This window comes from Sphaerodactylus townsendi, linkage group LG03 (assembly GCF_021028975.2).
Source record: "Sphaerodactylus townsendi isolate TG3544 linkage group LG03, MPM_Stown_v2.3, whole genome shotgun sequence".
In the NCBI taxonomy this organism is placed as follows: Eukaryota; Metazoa; Chordata; class Lepidosauria; order Squamata; family Sphaerodactylidae; genus Sphaerodactylus; species Sphaerodactylus townsendi.
The window spans coordinates 115,469,075-115,488,995 of record NC_059427.1 but is presented as its reverse complement, the minus strand read 5'-3'; the positions used below and the strand labels follow the sequence as shown (position 1 = coordinate 115,488,995).

General features: G+C 40.9%; 1 protein-coding gene across 3 annotated transcripts in view; it reads left to right on the top strand.

The window, feature by feature from the left end:
• TBCD (tubulin folding cofactor D) overlaps positions 1–19,921 on the top strand; it is a 162,916-nt gene that overhangs the window by 4,741 nt on the left and 138,254 nt on the right. For all 3 annotated transcript variants that reach the window (XR_007243747.1, XR_007243746.1, XM_048487187.1), the window contains 6 exons: positions 2,412–2,462; positions 4,222–4,319; positions 5,326–5,427; positions 6,498–6,644; positions 7,511–7,566; positions 12,111–12,243. Coding sequence is in view for 1 of the 3 variants with exons in the window: in XM_048487187.1 (XP_048343144.1) it covers positions 2,412–2,462; positions 4,222–4,319; positions 5,326–5,427; positions 6,498–6,644; positions 7,511–7,566; positions 12,111–12,243 (587 nt within the window). In the remaining 2 variants the exon portion in view is untranslated. The remainder of the gene's footprint in view (positions 1–2,411; positions 2,463–4,221; positions 4,320–5,325; positions 5,428–6,497; positions 6,645–7,510; positions 7,567–12,110; positions 12,244–19,921) is intronic.

The following is a 19,921-nucleotide window of genomic DNA, read 5'->3' as shown; positions in this document are numbered from 1 at the left end:
CCCTCTGCAGTATGGAAGTAATAATCTGTTTTTTATTTTAATTTCAGGGTCTTGAAACTATGATTAGTTTGTCAAAATCAATTACTACTTAAATCTTTTTATTGCCAATATGAACCATGAACTTTTCACTGAAGTTTTCTAAAATGTCAGCAAAGTCTTTCATTATCATTTCTGTTATCATAATCAGCATTAAGCACATTTGCCTCAAAGTGTCTTGTCATAGAGACCTGACCTTTTGCCTGAATATTTTGCTCATTGTTTTGCAAATGCATCATAAGTCCCTTTCCAAAGATTCTCTGCTCATGCATTTTTTCCTCTTGATGTAGGTGATTAATATATAATTACGTGATAGTATTTGAAAATATTGAGGTGATATTGTTTGTTCATAGCCTTCATAATTCATGGAGAAAAAGTTAAACATGAGAGCTGATCCACATGTGCTAAGAGATGTATTTGATATGCACCAAAAGAAGTTTTATAGCATGTTGTATCAGGGTTTGACCAGTTCCAGGCACCAGGTCACTATAATGCCTAGAAATTTAATTGTAGAGCCTAGTATTTTTGATATGGATTTTATTTTAATGATTCATAGGGATCATCAGGAGAAGTGCAAACTTATCATTTCACTTCAGAATATGTTTCATTGTAAGGCATAAAAATACATGTGCATGAAATTCACATCATTGCTTGTTGATACCTTAATTATATTATTCAGTGATGGCAATTCATTTGTTAACTAGATGCTTTCTAGACTGGCTTTTAAAAGCAATAATGGAATTATGAGAAGATAAGGAGAAATTAGGTTACTGTTAGATGTTAGCTTTTTGTTCTAGAAGAAGAGTCTTTATATCATTTTTTTCTCTACCATAAGAAGTCTCAAAGCGGCTTAGAACCCCCCCCCCCCCACACACACACAAACAACAGACACTTTGGAAGGTAAGTGTCTGTTGTTTGTGTATAGGTGACTAGCCCATAGTCACCCAGCAGGTTTGACTGTTAGCCCATGGTCACCCAGCTGTGACTAACCCATGGTCACCCAGCAGGCTTCATATGGAAGAGTGAGGTATCAAACCTGGTTCTCTAGATTGGAGTCTGCCACTTGACAAGAAAATTTGTCAAGGCTAGCAGGTTTACAGTAGAATGCTAAGCATGGCTATTGGGCAGGACTCCCAGGAAGATGTCCTTAAAATAGCACTGTTCTTGTAGAATAAGAGTTACATGTATAGAGGTGCATAGTGAAACTTCAGTTAGCATGCATGCACACAAACATATATAGTAGGAAAACCTGAGCAGTGAGATTGGAAGGCTAGGAAATGCAAAAAGTTTGCTTTGCGACACTAACATGAAAAAACCCAAGTATACCATATGAGCATAATAACTATTCCCAATACATGTAATTTGGTATTACCAGTCTTCCTAATTATGCTATCTTAAACACCTGGGATTAGTGAGAAATTGATTGTCTCTATTTAAGCCCTGGCTAATAGTACTAAACATTCTGATGAATTTTCATTGAGTAACTGATGAATGTTCAGGAACAGAGTGTTGTGGTAAACTGAGCTGTTCTTCCACTAGTTTCTCACAGCGTATCCTTAACTATCAGGGTTTTTCAAATGTTTTGTTGACCTTGGACTGCCACCTAGTGATTGTTCCGTTTTGTACAATGAAAATACATTGGTGAAAACAGCAGTAACCTTTGCCATCCATGTCATAGGCTTATCATTTTGTTGTTAGCTTTTTACTCTGTATAGGGAAGAACAGGGAAATACAAGTATGGGCTCCTTCTGGAAACTTGAATGGTTTAGTGCATGGGTATAGGTAGAGCAAAATGAGGAGGGTTTGTCTTTTCGGTTTGGATTTGTTCTGCAGTTGTAGCCCTGGATTGCTGTAAAATTATCTTGTGTGGTGGGTTAGTGAAACTTAGTGCCAGGGAGAGGCTGTCATGGAGCTTAAAAACTCCCTAGATGTTACATGGGGTTACCTCTGAGACACCGTGTCTGGTTCCAGTAATGGACTAAGGTCCAGAAAGAAAAGTGAATTTATTTCCCTCCCCTTCCGGCAGCATTCATTACCTGAGTCCAAGGCACTTTAGCAGTGGGTTGGGCCTGAAGAGTGAGGTGGTTGAGAGGGAGTCACTCCTCCTTGTCTTGGAACCCACCCAAGTGTTTTTTCCCCCTTTAAATTGAAGGAAGTCAAGTTTTAATCTTGATTTAATCTTTGGGTTTCAGTTTAAATTGTGATGTCGTATTGATGTAACTATTAAATGCTGTTCAGAACCAGAAAGCTACTGTAGTTTCAGTGTGGTGGTGTATAAAGCTGATTTAATCATTTTGGTTTTTAAAGAGTTGTTGTTGTTATTTAACAACATTAGTGAATATACCATTTACCCTGAGCGTGCTTTTGTATTCCAGTTATAATGAACACATATCAGGAACAACCTCATCTTTTGGACCCACATTTAGGTAGGTTCGATTTTGTTCTCTCATATGAACTATTATCCAATGTCACACTTGTAGTCCTCGTTGACAATGACTAAAGAATTGTTTCAGTAGAGGTTTTGTAGTGGTATTGTAGTGAGAAATGGCCAGCAACTTCAGCCTGGGGCATTTGACTCTCTGACCATGCTACTTGGGATTCCTCCTTGCTTCCTAGCAATTTTGCGAGGAGTGTTTTTGCCATGCACATCCAATCTCAAAGAGATGGTTCCCTTAAAAAGTAAGAATCTTGATGCATCTTGTTTTCCAGTATCACCTGACCTCAGAGCCTACTGCCTTGGCTTGTCATCCTTTCCATAAGTCTCTCCTTTCTCAACGGACAGCCTTCTTTTGTGCTACTTGCCTCCAGGGGTAGTGTCAAGAGACCATCTCTGTACTAGCATAAAAGCAATCAGCACAAACAAGTCTTATGTGGTTCTTTCAATACAACGTTCATCCTCCTTTTTGGGAAATGTAGAGATCACGCCATAACTTTGAGTCATGGATTGTCTCACTTCCCAAAAAGGGTGTCTTAATGTTATCCAGCATCTTGGATATGTTAAGCCATTTCTTAATTCTCAGACAACCCACCTGATAATAGATCAGCCTGCTATAACAAGATGGCGTGAACTGCAGCTGATGCTGTTTCTGAGAGATGAGAGGCATCACTGCTAATGAGACACCTCCTGCGTGATCTGATTAGGGCAGTGTCAGAAGGGGCCAGGAGAAATCAAAACGTCCGAATCTGGATAGGTCTCATACATGCGAAAACAAAATACTCTGAAAGATTTGAGTGTTACATTTAAGATAATTTTTGTGCCACGTTTTGGGTTACTGTGTTCTTCATCTTAAGGTGACAGGGCTGTGGTTGTACATTGTAAATGCTTTCATTTAAAAACAAATAATAAAACGTTTCCATATTTACCGGTTGAAGATGACTTTTTCAGACTGTCTTCCCGTGCAGTAAGCTAGAACTAATTTGTATATATGCATCATGACCCTGTACAAGGAGAGCCAAGGGTCGTGTGTGTGTGTGTGGGGTGGGGTGGGGGGACTGATTGGGCCAAGCCACACCAGGAGATCCAGGGCTTTCTGAAGTGAAGGAATGGGTGCTGGGATCAAACCTCTGGCTGTTCTTCTTTTACAATAGGCATGCCACATAAAGACCCATTGAGATCTTGGTGTTTTTTTTTACACACTCATTTTGAGAGCAAGATTATAGGTATCCAGTTCGTTCATAGAAAAATTCTGAAAACAATATTAGTTAATATTATTTTTATTAGGGCCAATCACACCATCACAGAATGGAAAATAAGTTTTCGTGTTTCCCAGAATTCTTCATTAAGGCTAGACATTTGGTACAAAAAAAAAGAGGAGGAGGAGGGTGGGTAAGCTTAGTCCATGACGGAGAAAGACCTGCTCAGCTGTTTGCGTATTTTTAAAGTTGAAGGCTGCAGATCTAAGCGAATTAGGTGGTATTGAATGCAGGACAGGTTTCAAGATGGATGAAAAACTACTGGGGCAGACATTCAAAATATCTTTTATAGTATATGGCAGAGCCACTTAGAGAGGCTTGCATGTGTCCCGGTTTTACTGTAAAGATGTCTTCTAAAATTGTCCTCATAATTAATATTTGCAAGCCTCCTAGGACTTTGCCTTAAGATTCATGTATGTTAAAAATAGATGTGTCTTTAAATATTTTGCAGACTGAGTCTCCCCCCCCTCCCCCTTTCTCTCATTTCTTTAGAGTGGATGTTGACTTCACTACTAGATATTATCCGGGATGAGGCATCTCCACCTTCTCTTGTTCATCTGGCTTTCAAGTTCCTCTACATCATTTCAAAGGTACAGTAAATTGCAGTATATTAGAATACATATATACACAATCAAAGAGGAAAAAATTGAAAAAAGTGCAACCAATTGGAAAAAGATGAGAAAAGAGCACTGATTTTGGAAGTGAATGTTGGAGTTGCTTTTATGATGATGGCTGCAAGGAATGGTTAAGTGATTTTGTTCAAATTGGTTGATTATTTTGTTTGTGGTCTGAAGGGATACCATATAGCCGCCTCCCTGGGGCGATATAGGACAATCTTTTTAGGTGGGAAAATTCTTGAAAAACTCATGACCTCTGTGGTGGAAGAAAGGCAGGGTATAAATTCCACTTAGCTTAGCGGACATTCTTATTTTAGCTTAGTCTTCGCCTATTTTTCTTGTACTGCATGGAATCAAAACAGCTTGAAGATACGAAGGCAGTCAAAACATAAAACTATTGGGTTCCTTTAGGGAGGAAAGCTGACCACTTCATGTGCCTTGTTGATAATATATCTATAAACTGTCTATGCCTCTGGGTTTCCCAGCATATGTGCTGGTAGCCCTGCTATTACTTCTGGTCTGTTCACTTAGGTTGAGAGATGAAGTAATGTGGGGAGAAAGAAATATGTAAGTGTTAGGAAGGTGGAAGTGGTGACAGAGAAGTGGCAAAGCTGCTCAGGTATGTCAGAAGTAGATGGACCAGTTGATTACTAAGTGAGACTTAGAAGTTTGATGTTTGGCGAATTACTAATTCATTTATTCACCAGTATCATTTAGCATCTGATAAATGGGATCCCACTTGCAAAGGGCTATAAATCTGATTAATGTTTAAGGTGCTGCTGTATTTCCCTTACGTTAGAAGGGGCTGTGATTTTTGTTTGTTTGGTAACTACTCCCATAAAGCACAAGAATATCATGATTTTTCCCAAATCCTATCTTCTAGAGTTCACTGATGACTGTATTCAACCCATTTAATTCAAACTATTTTGAAATTTTGTTATTATAATTGATAAATAATTATTGAAAACTTTATTATTAGGTGCGAGGGTACAAAACTTTTCTGCGACTGTTTCCTCATGAAGTAGTTGATTTACATCCTGTCTTAGATATGCTCGTGTGGCAGAATCCAAAAGACTATGAGGTGAGTACTTTGTCTTTCATGCACTTAAGCATCTAACAGCCCAATCCTGAATGGGCCAGTGGGCAACGATGGCACAGCTCTGGTGCTGCCCCGCCCACTCCAAAGGGCTTTTCCGCAGCATGGGAAGCCCCAAAAAGTGGGAAAAAAATCTAATTGGAAAATCTCATAGGGGAGAATGGAGATATGCCACAAAAATTGGGGTGTATCTTTGCTGGCAGCTCCACTGGTGCATGAGGACCAACTAGGCATTGGAGGCTGACTAAGCCTGGCTCATTCGCCCCCCCCCCCCCCCCCCCCGGCATATTCTGGCGCAGCTTTTGTGCCGGTGTGCCTGGGCCACGGGGGCAGCTTCCTGGTTTGGCGCCATGGAGCTTCATGATGCTTGGCTGCCCAGGTAAGTTGCCCCTCCACTGGCACATTTGCCCCTTGCGCCAGTGGAATGGGCACACATGCCAGTGCAGGGGTGTTCCTGCTCCAAAGGGGGATACTCCCCCCTCCCCCTGTGTTGGGCTGCAAGGTAGTTAAATAAAAGCTGTACAACTGTACATTAAGGTAAGCTTGAATGGTTAAATGGGACTGAGTATTAACATATATTTGGCTAGAAGGTGGCATTGTACATTCTTGTGATTTGCACTTGTTTCTAAATATTTGAATAAATATCATTTCAAACCTCTAGCAGGCGTTCTTTTTATATTTTTTAATATGTTTATTTAATTTAAGCAAGGCAATTTCTACCTTTTTATTGGGACGTGTCTTCAGAAACCACCAGATCTGTTTAGCAGAAATCACTGAGATCAGGTTTAGGTTTATTGTCATGGCCAGCAACCCTTCATCAGATTTATTTCAGTGATGTCCTTCCAAGTTTTAAAAGATCATGGTGGAATTGCCATTCAAAGGTTTTAATTTTGCCTAATGACTGTCCTATTTTAAATAGTCTTGGGGTTTTTTGAATTTGGAGGTAGCTTTCTCGTATTGATGTTACCATCATTGAGGGAACGTGGACTATAGATTTATCGTTTTATTACATATTTGCATAAAAAGAAAAAAATATTTTTGTTTGCCCTTTGCAGACCTGGGAGACTCGCTACATGCTCCTGTTGTGGCTGTCTGTGACGTGCTTGATCCCTTTTGATTTGTCACGACTAGATGGAGATCTTTCCTCCCTGGAAGGATGTACTCGAGTGCCCACAATGGATCGTATTCTCTCAGTGGCAAAAGCGAGTATTTGATTTAATCTATAATGATTTTCTTGTGCTGTGAATGTTGAATGCATATTGTGTTTTGCTGAAGCTCTCTGAGAGCCAATTAATTTACAGTGTAATCCAAAGCAGAGTTACATGCTGACTTCAGTGAACTTGCAGATGTGTTGGAACTGGGCCCTGGAGACATAGGCCGAAGCTTCACAGTATCTCTGACCTTGTTTGCCTTTTGACAAATCACTTTTAAAATCTGAATACTTCCTTTGTAAGATGGGAGCATTAATATCTTACAACACAAGATAAAGGAACGTTTTTAAAATATACTTTTTTAAAAATGAAAAAGTTTAGCTGTCTCTTTTGGAAAGTAGTACACACACTTTTATAGCTAGGTCCAATAACCCTTCTACCTAAAGTTCTCTATGTGGCTTAGAATTGTTTTTCCAGTGTTGCAGGATTAATTTTGGGGCATTGCTGGGCCCTGAGATATCCTTTTATATTCTGGGTGTCCTCACCCCATCTCCACTTCATTAGCTGCTGTTTGTTTGGGAATAGGAAAACGAGACCTGATGCTTTACTTTCTTTGTCACTGAGAAAATAGTTGTCCTGATGTTCATGGCATAGAAACATGTTAGTGACAATGAGAGGCAGACGACTACTTGGTTACCGAAGTTCCTTTGTAGCTCTGCTGTGGTAATCAGGCTCGCACTTTGCCTATATGCTAGCTTAACTCTTCTTAGAGAGTGTACCCCTAAGTACCTGTTCTGGTTTTCACTCATTCACTTGGATGCAAAGATGAAGAATCTACCTAAAAACATTGTGTATACACAGAGTTCTTCCCCAGTAGTGGTAAGGTCTTCTAATTAAGTTTTTATTTTTATTTTTAGTCTTATCTAGTTGTCAGTGACAAAGCTCGAGATGCAGCCGCAGTCTTGATATCCAAGTAAGTCTCTTATAGCGCTTACTATCTTTTTTAGTCTCTGAAATATTATGTTCAACAGCTCCAGGATGCTGCAGATTTGACATCTAAACAGAGGCCTTATGGTGTTAAGGCCATTGCTGATTTCATGTTTGGGTGATAGTAACAGTTGCTGTTTTCAAAATATTTTGCCATATGCACTGACTATTTTTTTAAAAGCTTCCATGTTGCCTTAATGCTGGGACCTTATACATTCATTTTAAAAATTAAAGAAGGGTGACTACAAAAGTGAAGACAAAAGCTCCGGCAGTCAGCACCAACATTCCTGTTGCAGTACCAGTTAAAATATTCAAATGTCATTATTAGCACCTCCACCAGAAAGGTGGTGGAGGGCGGGAGCCAAAGCCATTCCTAGAATTAACCCCAAAGGCATGACTAAATAGGACAGACTTTGCCTTGCAGGTAAAGGATGACAAATAGTGCTGTGAACTTCTTTGGGAAATGTATTTTGTAGCAACATGAAAATACACCATTTCTGGTAGATACCTACCTATCTTTGAAAGATTTGATTGCATGGAGGAGAATGTGTCATGATAATCTCAGCTAGTGGGTACGTTGGTATGGGAGTAGGACAGTGCTGGCGAACCTATGGCACTCCAGATGTTCATGGTCTACAATTCCCATCAGCCCCTGCCAGAATGGCCAATTGGCCGTGCCAGCAGTGGCTGATGGGAATTGTAGTCCATGAACATCTGGAGTACCATAGGTTCGCCACCATTGGAGTAGGAAATCCTTCAGAAATCTTGGTCCCAGTTTTTTAGGATGCTATAGGTAACCAACAATATTTTTAATTCCCGGAAACAAAAAAGGAGCCATTAAAATCTCTGAGTTCTTGAGACATGTGCTAATTTATTTTATTTTAATATTAAATTTTATAGACCGCCCAATCCCTGAATGGCTCTGGGCGGTGTACAGTAACAGGCAGTGCACAATAAAATACAAATTATAAACATTGAACATTAAAATCCCTTAAAAACACAATAGCAGCAGTATCATAAAACCCATATTAATCTATCAATGGCGTCCAATCCTGAGGCCGGGAGGGGACCAGCAATGCCAAAAATAAAGATGTAGTACAGGGCAGTGCCGGAGATGATATAAAATCTAGTGCGTGGGCATCAAAAGGGGCATTGAGCTCTTAACCTCTTCTCCACATTCTGTGCTGGTTTTCAAAGACTTTTCCAATACTTCCTCATATACCTGCTTTATTAAATCATGGTTATCCGTGGCAAAATTATCCTTTCATGGGAAGGTTCATAGCAATCATACCAGCCACAGTTGGTAGCAATTGCTGTGTGCGGTGGATACCACTTCTGTACAAGCAATGCAGGCCGGAGAACCTGATCTGAATAGAGACCCCAGTGGCATCAGTTGAGTATCACCCTCTGTGGTGTAGTAAAACATTTAATCAGCAATACTTTATCCTTAGTATATTGTCTCCAAATGTGCCTAAAGGTGAAGAAATGTTAAAACAAAGGACAAAAGAGTCCTTACCTTTATGGAAAGTAGATGTTGTAACTGGCTGCAGTATCGTGGAGTAAGGAAGATGTTGGTTTCTAGTGACATCTAGTGGAAAATGTTGGAAGTCTGTTACATGAATCGACCAGCATTCGTTTTGACTTGAAGAACTGATTCTTGAGTTAATGGTTGTATGGAAGAACAGTGTGAGTTGTGCGTTGCTTCTGCTGCCATCTTGTTTGTGGGGCATGTTTGCCTACAAATTCCTGAGTAAAGATAGAAAACATTTTTCTTTACCTTTGCAATTTGCCACCATCATTTAAGACAGGGTTCCCAAAGTTGGCACCGTGGATGCCATGGTGCCCATCGCTATTTCCTGTGGTATCAGTCGAGTTTTCCAGAAAGTCGCTGGAGCAGTTGTAAGGCATGACTTATTATTAGCTACCCTCATTTAAATGAACTGGTTTTGCGCAGCTGCAATTGCTGATCAGGAGGGCTGGCAAGCACCCTGGACTTTCCTTTGCCAGTGTGTAGTTCTGTTCCTCTTTCAGGCCTGACTGTTGCCATGAGCTTCTGTTGCAAAGCAGAGGGGGAGCTTTTGTGTAGCCTTAGAGTCCATGGTGCTGGGTTATCCTATGAGGGGACACAAGTGTTCATGAGTCGAAGCGTCCACACCCTTTCCACAGACTTGCTGTTCTCCTAGGGGCTGGACCAGTCAAAGAACAGATAATATGAACCTTGACTAAGCAGTCTCTGAATTAAGGCAGCTTCTTGTGTTCAGTGTGATTGTCACGCAGTTCTTTTGCATGGGCGGAGATATTGCTTTTGGCTCTGCCTCTTGGGCAGCCATTTTGTGTTTGGTTTCACCTCCTGTGGCAGCCCTCTCAAAATTCCAGAGGTGCCCACAGGCTTAAATGAGTTAGGGACTCCTTTTTTAAGCAAATAAGAGAGCAAAAGATATATAACATTACTGTCAGTCTATAAGCAAACTTCTGTGGAATGATAATGAACACCTTAAAAAAGTCAGATAATATTTTTGCACTGCATTTTACCTCCCAGCTGTAAAAAAAATAATAATTGTGGACTCTGAGCAAAGAGTTTACTTTGCTTAAATACGAGCAATGCAACACAATGCCCCTGGAAATAAAAAAAACACAACCCTTCTGTTATGTTAAGATAAATTTAACAATTGTGATAGCAAATAAAGTGCACAAAAAAGTCCAGTGACTTCAGAATATCAGCTGTTTTGCTATTCCATACACTGCCTAAACCCAGTTCTTAAATAATTCTCAGGCGGTATTTAAAAGCATGTGCTGAAATCTGTTCTGTAATAATTTAAAATTTGCAATGCCATGTGTGCCTGTACCTGGGAAAACAGGATCAAACATGTTCAAAATGTGTAACAAGAAAAATGGCTTGGAGACTTGACTGGTCAGCTTGACAGCTGAGCAGGAACATGAACGTGGGTGTCTCCACTTAAAGTCCAGCATTCTAATCACCACACCATACTGTTCCAAGTGATTTAATATTGCAGGGTGTATATATTACAGCTATAGTTTGGTTGGGAAAATTATGACCCTGTCTTTTGATGAAAGAGTTGTGCGTATGTCTCCTGAGCCTTTCCGAATGGATGGAAGGTTACTGCCCTCTGTTGATTTTAAAGCAGGTCCATGATAAATGTTCTGCTCTAGCCCCATCATATATCTATGTAGAGTTGGTCTTCGACATTCAGATGTAAGTATTCTCCAACCCCGGGAGGGGGGAGAACTCCAAAGTTACATGGACCAGAATCAGTCTTGATTTGTAACTAAGTAGAGCGCATTGTGAAAGTATATGATATCGTCAGGGTTCGGGATGCTGAAATTTGACAAGTCTTATACCTGAACTTTTATCACCACAGTGCATTGAAGCAATCATAAGGATTGGTACATTGCAGCCAGAGTCCGAATCGGAATAAAAGACCAGCACTTCCCAGCCCTTGGGCCTTCATTGTCCTTGCTTCTTCCCACCCCATGCTACCACCTTCATCTCTGTTCCCCTCCTCTGCCTCATAGCAAGAGAACTTGGTGACACCTCCCAGGACTCTTCTTTGGGTAACAAAGCAACCTAACCACAAGTGATACATGTTTAATTGGAGATCCCATGCTCTCATGATAATTAGAGTTCTTGTGAGAAAGTTTGCCGTCTCTGAAATCTGCACCTCCACACAGGCATGGAATCCAGAAACAACGGCTCAGTGGCTGGAATTGGCAGCAGGGGCTGTGGGTCATACAACACATGTGTTGGCAGGTGGCATGTAGTCTCCACATCATATGTGTGCACCCTTGCCCCAACCCAACAGGGCCATCTACTTCCCAGAGGAGGATTGCCCTGTCTTGGCCAACTGGCAGAGGATGCCATAGCCAGGTGCGGGTCTTGTTAACTGAAGCATAGCCTCAGTTCCAGTTGGCAGCGATAGCTAAAGTTTTGTGCCTTGGCTTGAGGCTTCGGCTTCTCAGCATTGCAGAATGTAACCTGCAGAGCCGCCTGGCAAAAGCTCTGTGGCTTATGGGCACAGACTGTTTCAAGCTTAACATTTCCACTGCACCTCTTTAGACGGTGTTTGTGCAGCTGCTTACTGTCTGCTGTTCCCTGTGACTGGCTTCAGTGCTATCCCCCTTCATCCCTTTAGGGTTTCCGGGAAGGGCAGGCGGCTAGAAGAGGTGACAATACTACTGCCAAAGGTGCTATTATTTAGGGACTGGCAATGGACACGTAATAGTGGTGGGCTCTGGCCACCAGCAACCTTTGCCTATTAAATGCCCCCTCCCTGCAATTCCAGACACTTTTAGTGTAAGCTGTAACCGTGTACATTCCTGGATTATGGCCTTGTGTGGAAAAGGTAGTGCTAAAGATCTGGCAGTTGGAATGTTCCCAAACAAAAATATGCTGGAAAGCATCCATTGGATAATCGCCTTTAGGAACAGAAACCAGTTTGAGTAACAGGAAAAATGAGTTCCCAACTGAAGTGCCCTGAATAGATAACTTGCAGTGTTTTTTTTCTATGACAGGTTTATTACCCGCCCTGATGTCAAACAAAAAAGAATGGCAGACTTCCTGGACTGGACCCTTTCAACATTATCTAAATCCTCCTTTCAGACTATTGAGGGGACTATTGTCATGGATGGCATGCTTCAAGCCTTGGTAAACAACACTATTACTTTCAAAGATAATCCATTTTCTTTCTTTTAAATGCTCTTGCTGGCAATAACTCAGTAGCTGGCACTTAGTTATTTTTGTATTCCTTTTCCTTTGGAGACGTGAATAAGTGTTGTTGTCTGAATTATATGCGACTGCCAGATGCAATCTGGAACAAAATTCCTAGGCTATTAATAGTCACAGAGGATGGAAGATTTCAACAGGGTCAGGTTTTCTTATCTCCACAATACTATGGCAGGAGAAGCTACACCTGCCAACATTATCTGCTCCATGTAGTAGTAACAAGCCTTTATTGGCATAAAATAAACATACAAAATAAGCATACAAAATTTGCCCATTATTGCTCACAATTATAGACACTGGTACTAAAATACTAAATACTAAAATATATACATGGTCCTTCTGTAACTATAGGACATTCCTTCAGCTAAGTTGACTCACTTAAACGTCCTCGGATGCTGACAGAAGCTAGAAAAATTACTGCTGGCTATATGTGGTCATAATACATAGACGTTGATTGGTATTCATCTAGACTTACGTCTATTATCGTTAGCAGAAATTTTGCTACATTCTCGCACACTGTGGGATCCATGTTGTTCAAAAGCATAGGTATCTTAAGAGCATCGGTTAGATTGTTATACAGAAATGGGATAAGTGCAGATTGCGACATTCTGATTTTTGCAAACTTTACACAATGAAAGAGGGTATGATCGAGTGTCTCCACCTGACCCATATTGCATGGACATAGCCTCCTCTGTTTATCAATTTGTTGATATCTGCCATAGAGCAGCATAGAAGGCATTAGATTGAATCTGGCCAGTGTTAAAGCTCTTCTTAATTTAGGGTTGGTGATCCAATGTAAATCTGCTCCATGTAACTATTAAACAAACTGAGTAGTACTAAAGTTCAGTATTAAATTGGCCATCCTTAGGGAAAACTTGCCTCAGCTGACCTTGCTATTATGAATTGTGGGGCTTGCCCTGCGCAGGTGAAGAACTTGTACTTCTTTCTGCTGAAAATGAACTCGTTTAGGGTATTTTCATACTTGTGTATTTGACATCCTTTCTTATTAGTTTAGTTGTGAGTGATGTGAGACTGGTAATTGTATCAAAGTTCCTGACAAGATTACTGAGAAATCCTGTTTATTGCAATGCAATTTACTTTTCATAAGTATTCTTACAGGTTCAAATAAAGCAGGTCATGCACTCTTTTTATATAAAATCCATTTATACCTGTTGTTGGCTTTGAAAGCACTTGCCTGTGTTATACATTAACTGCTTAATATTTGATATTTGAACTTGATCATAGCTTTGGAAGACTTAACCAAAGAACTTCTGAACAACCCCAAGCTTGTCCAAATTCCACATTTTTCTTCACAGTAGAGTGTACCACGAGAGATTACAGGCTTTTATTATTAGTTGCAGAAAAAAAATCGTACGTGTTTTTCTTTATCCTGGTTTAGAACAGGAGAAGAGAACAGTATTGCATTTCTGGCTCATAAGAGTTAAGGCTTAAAAGTCTTCCGCTTGTCAAAGACTGCTCATTGCTGCTGGTACATGATGAAACCTGTAGGATGCATATTACTTCGATGCTTGACATAATTCCTTCGAGTGTGGTTTTACCACACTTGTTATTAGTTTGTGTCCGGTGAAACAGGTGAAAAATTTACAAGCTGAGTCGAAACTAGGAGGAGATATAATTCCCTTGAAACTAGAAGTCTTCTATCAGCACCTGTGTTTTTCTTATGCTTGCAGGAGTGGTACAAGTTTTTAACTACTTTGCTGGTTTTGTGGTGCTTTCTGCTGTTGATAAACTGGTTAGATTCATGGAGCTAATATTGATTATTCTGAGTTGTCAGGGATTCTCTTTTTTTGAAATCTAAAGTGAAATTACAATGGCAGAAAATGGCACTAAGTGACTGAATGTTTTCAAAAAAGAAATGAACAGTATATTTCAAATGTTAACAGGCAGCTGGGTACATAATGTTCAATTTGATTGATCTGCCCAAATGGCATTTTGCATAATTTGTGCAATTTACATTAGGTTATCTGCTCTTGTAAGACATGTTTTGCTTATCAGGTTTATTTCTGCTTAAGGTTACTCCCTAAATAAATTAGTCTACTCAGCAGCAAGCTGCTCCTTGCATTTCAGGCACGTTTGGGTGTTCGTTGTTTTGCTGTGTCAAAGGGCTGTAGAAATGAAATTGTTTGATAGGCGAGCCATGTGGGCCCTTTTCTCCTTTTCTCTCACTGTTTCCTTTCCCTTATCTTTTGGGGCTGGCTGTTCTCTGGTGCTGTGGGGTTAGTGTTTGATGCTGGTACACCTGGACATAGTGGAGAAGGCAGGCACTGTCTCCTGTTAGTGGTAAACTCTTGTCCCAATTGTGACTTGGTCTGAGATATCTGCTGCTGGCATAGTTGCTAATATACCGTATATAAAAGAGTATAAACCGACTTTTTCAGCACATTTTTAATGCTGAAAAAGCCCCCCTCGGCTTATACTCAAGTATATACAGTAATTCCAAGATGGTAGCCGGAGCTGGGGCTGCTGTGGGTATCCGGTAAGCATGTTGCTGCTTATTTTTCTAACTCACCAGAGAGCCGTAAAAACAAGCTGTAAGGACAGCCTGCATAGCATTACCACTAGGTTGTGTGTGTGTGTTAAAAGAAACCGAGGCATTTCTCTTCTAAGGGTTATTGGTGCGTTGCGTTCTAGATGAATACAATTCTTCATACATAGTTTACTGCCAAATACTGATGTTGCTGAAGACAAAGACTTTCTTTGGAGCAAAGTTTAGGCTGGCATGGCTATGAATCCCGGAATTATTCTACATTAGGAGGAAAACAGTGGTTCATTTGTGTTCCTAAAGTACTGGAAAGCTGCTCATCCCTAATGCAAACTCTGTTAAGCAACTCTATCTCATCTTGCTCCCAAATCTTCCGTTTTTAGCTGCTACTGAGTCGAGTTCGAAGGCTTATACTCGAGTTAATAAGTTTCCCAGGGTTTTTTTGGCAAAATTAGGTGCCTCGGCTCATATTCGGGTCGGCTTTTACTCAAGTATATACGGTAATAATAAAAAGACAGATATGATGTGAAGTGAGAATTTGTGAAGCTGAAAGAGGAGATTTTCTAGAGCCCCCCCCCCCGCCCCAGAAACTTTAGACGTCTCACTAGTAATCATGCTTTTTTTCTGTTAAGATTTCCTCTGTACTAAAACAGTCCTGCAACAGAAGCCAAAATTATTCGTATGTTAGAGTTTTGAGGGTGATAGGACTGATTCTGAGAAACCAGCGGTTGGATCTTATGACCAACAAGTCGAAAGTGCTGATGATTTCTGATTTTTCTGACATTACTCTTTCCCTAGCAGTCTTTGGAAAGTTTATTCCTGGGACTGCAGGAAGAGGAAGAAGGAGCAATATTACTCCCCCCTTCTGCCAAGAGTATCATGCCACTGTTCTTCCACACTGGTTCCTGTATCAGACAGGACTGCTGCAAGTCAGGATGGAATATATATACAGGCTTTGTGTGCATTTTGCACTGAATTCAAATAAGTGGCTTGTCTCAGTCTGTTCTGCTAGTCTGGGTTTGGTCCTTGGCATCTCCTGCAAAAAAGAATCCCAGGTGTCAGGTCTGGGAAAATCTTTTCCCTCAGAGGGGAAATTTTGAACAGCAGACTTCTGGCTCCTTGCTTGTGCCTTTAAAAAAATAAAGCATTTGAAGCCTTGTAAAAAGTATGTGGCTGAGGGCATTCCCAGCAATCTGTTCACATTTGGGAATGCAATTCTTACTCCAGAAATGTTTAAGACAGTCTTTACCACATACCAAAGAAGGCTAAGAAGCAGAATAAAAGTGTATTCATTTAGGTATTTATTTAACTTCTATACCACCCCTCCTTTTTCAGGCTTGGGGCCGTTTCCAACAAATGATGTAAAGAATATAAAAAACGATATACATTCTTATATAACAATAGCTATACTCTATTTACAAAAAAACCCCCTTAAATAGGCTAACACCATAAAACACAGTTATCTGATGGTGATAAAAATTCAGGCTTGTCGAGGACTACTTTAATGGATCCGATGGATGGGGAGGCCAAAGATATTTCTGCCTCAACCATATGCCTGGTGGAACATCTCTGCAGGCCCTGTGGAACTGCATCAAATCCCACAGGCCCTTGGTCTCAGTTGACAGAACATTCCACCAGGTTGGAGCCAGGGCCAAAACAAGACCCTGGCTCTTGTTGAGGCAAGCCAGACTTCCTTTGGGGCAGGGACTTCAATCACATTTCCCCTTGTAGATTGAAACGTCCTTTGAGAGATATAATGGAGAGACAGTCCCCTAAGTACACTGGTCTCAGACAGTTTAGGCCTTGTACATTAGTACTAAAACCTGACTGAGTACTCCACTCAGAGCCAGTGCAGCTGATGGAGCGCAGGTTGAATGTGTGCCCTTGCTGCTGCATTCTGAACCAGCTGAAAAAGACCCAAGGGTAGCCCTGCATAGAGTGAGTTGCAGTAATCCAATCTAGAGACAGCTGTTGCTTGGATCCCTGTGACTAAGTTGATGTGGAACAGGTAGAATGCCAGTTGTTTTGGCTGGAAACTGGAAGATGGAAAAATGCCATGCAAGTAGTGTGATTCACTTCAGCTTCCATGGTCAGTGAGTCATCAAGAAACTTGACTAAGTTTTTGATAGTGCAGCAACTAGCTGCACCTTGATAAGGTTTGGCAGCTGACACTCTCCAGCCTGTCTCCTTCATCTTAGCCACAGGACCTCTGTCATTGCTGGATTTAATTTAAGCTGTGGTCTTTCATCCATGCCATCACAGCTCCCAAACAGATGGCCAAGACACTTGGGGTGGCATCTGAATGGCCATCCATCATCAGATACAACTGCGTGTTATCAGTATATTGATGACAACCCAGCCCAAACTTCCTTGATCAAACTGGCTAGAGGTTGTATGTCAATATTGAATAATATTGGCGAGAAAATTGCCCCTTGTGGGATGCCACACACCAACCTGCGGCAGGCGGATGTTCTCTCACCAACTGTAACCCTCAGTCCTCAGTCTTGAAGGTCAGGTTGGTCAGGATGTCTAACAACAATAACAGTGCCAACCTGCCCCAGTCCAGGTGTCTCTAGATGTCATCCTTGAGGGCAGCCAGAATTATCTCCACCCCACGACCAGTGCAGAAGCCAGACTGGAATGGGTCTAGGACCAGTGTCTCCTCCAGATAGGCTTGGAGCTGTTTAGTGACCACTCTCTCAATTACCTTACCCAGGAAGGGTAGATTCTTACATACTAAACTTTTATTTAATTTCTATTCCGCCCAATGCCAGCCAGGGTCCAGACTTGGCCAGATCAGATGGATCTGGACATGGGTTTTTTTAAAGGAGCAATCTCACGACAGTCCCTTTAAGCTACTGGGGGGGGGGGGGGAAGATTGATAATTTTCCTCAGGGGAGCTTGTACCTCATTCACACTGTCTTTTACCAGCCAAGATGGTCATGGGATCCAGGAGACAAGTGGTAGGTTTAGCTGCTCTCAGGGTTCTGGGCGAGTCGACTGAATTGATCCAATGAAGGACCCAAAGGTGGCCCACAGGCCTCTAGTTCGCTTGGTTTACCAAAGTGATAGTATGCCTTAGCCTGAAAGTTGATGGCCTTGTAACAGAGTGATAGGCAAACAATACCAGTGATTTTGTTTGAACCATAGAGGTCAGAAATCTAATGGCCAAGGTAGTTAGGAGATCAGTTTATTTTCAAATAATAATTCTTGTCATCCTTTCTCCACAAATGGGCTCAGGGTAACTTAATTTTTGAAGCCTGTCTAGATGAAAGTGAACGTGTATCCTGGACTTGTGAGCTCCTCCCTACTTCCAGTAGAGCTTTGAGTGGTGGAGAAATAAAGTTGAACAGACTCAGTTTCTTCCTGAATTTGATTGAGTAAACTGGTAAGCTACTGTTGAACTCATCTCTTTATGCGGAGCCTTCAGTGTTGTCATAGTTCTTGTTGAAACACGCTCTGTACGTTGCACAACCTGATTCCTCTTACGGGCTTGTTTTTCTGCACCTGTTGATGGCAACACATCATTTCATAACAGGTGTGCTAACAGGTAGCACAGCTTGATCCCTTTCAGTTGGAAGCTTGAAACACGGCATGTCTATATTGTAACTAAAAGGCAACATTTGTCGCTGCTTGTGTGTGCCTTGTATTGGCAATTGAAGCTATTTATACTAAATGGCTGGTTAGGACTGGGCGTACTGAGAGTGCAGTACATTGATCTGTAGCATAGATATTTGGAACAATATTGCATAAGAACGCAGCTTTTTTTTCCCCTCCACGGAGTAATTTCTAGCCAAAAACCACACTTCTGGGCTGGAACCTCTTTCATTAGAATTTGAGACTGTGGTATAAATAGTGTGTATGGGGCTTTATGTTGATAATTTGAAATACAATTAGCACACAATTGGTGGGAAACTGCCGTTTATCCAAAACTGCATAATCCTCTTAAACTCTGTATTATAAAACTCTCCTATTCTGAAGGCCTTCTTTTCAACCTACCCCAACATAGCCAGCACATTTTTGTGAGCCCTGCAGGGCGTAGCACATCTTGCATGACAGCGATGTCCTCATCTTGGAGTAGCCTGGGGCATAGAAACTTATTAAACTGTGCTAAATTTCTTTTATAAGAGAGACAGCATACTAATGTCTGTAATGAGTTTAAAGTAAAGCACCCTAGCTAGTAAGTCAGTTAATCTGGAAAGCTTAAGAATTGTTTTTATTTGTGCCTAAGAAAAGGGCATTTATTTGAGAATGGTTGATGCTTCCAGGATTGTTTGGTAATAGTTCTGTAGAACTGTGCCCCAAGTAAGGGAGAACTCAGCTTCCAGGTTTTTTAGACTCACAGGTACAAAAACAGAGATGTAGCTCTAGATGTTGCCATGTGCTTATCTGTGTAATTGTGAGAAGCAGCTGTCTGTTGTAAAAAAACAAACATTCAAAAAAGGTTTTGAGAAAAATTGAGCTAAAGCTTTGCTCCATGGCTTTACCTTTAACTAATCCTACAGATATTGTGTACAGTTTTAATATTCTTCCCTTCTTTTCCCCTTTCTGTTCTCCTGACCTTGGATAGGAAAGGTGAGGAGTACAATGGTTTTCCCTTCTCCGCTTTGAAGGTTCAATTGCCATTTGGGTTTCACCCTTCAGACAACTTTTTACATTGGGTTTGTTAATTATTAACTCAAAATGTGAAAACTTTTTAAGTAAGTCACATAAAGGATTTCAGAAGTGGCTAGTGTAGTCCATTGAAGCCAAAACAGCCAAGTGTCATGGTGTGGGTATGAAAGCTTATGTGTTAATCTTTGGGGAGCCATGAGACCCATTGTTTTCATTTGAAGTTTCCATTTTCCATTGGATTTCTGGCCTCTCTTTGTAGTAACAGCATCTTGCAACATCTTAATGACTAACAAACTTATTGTAACATAAAGCCTCTCTGGGATAGAACCGCTTCATCAGATGCATGAAATATCTGATGAAGTGGTTCTGGCTTGAGAAAGCTTTATGTCACGACAGGTTTGGTAGTCTTTAAGGTGCTGAAAGACTTTTGTTGTTTCCACCAAATGAAAGTATGTGAGATTTCTCTTCCTCCCCCTATGTTCT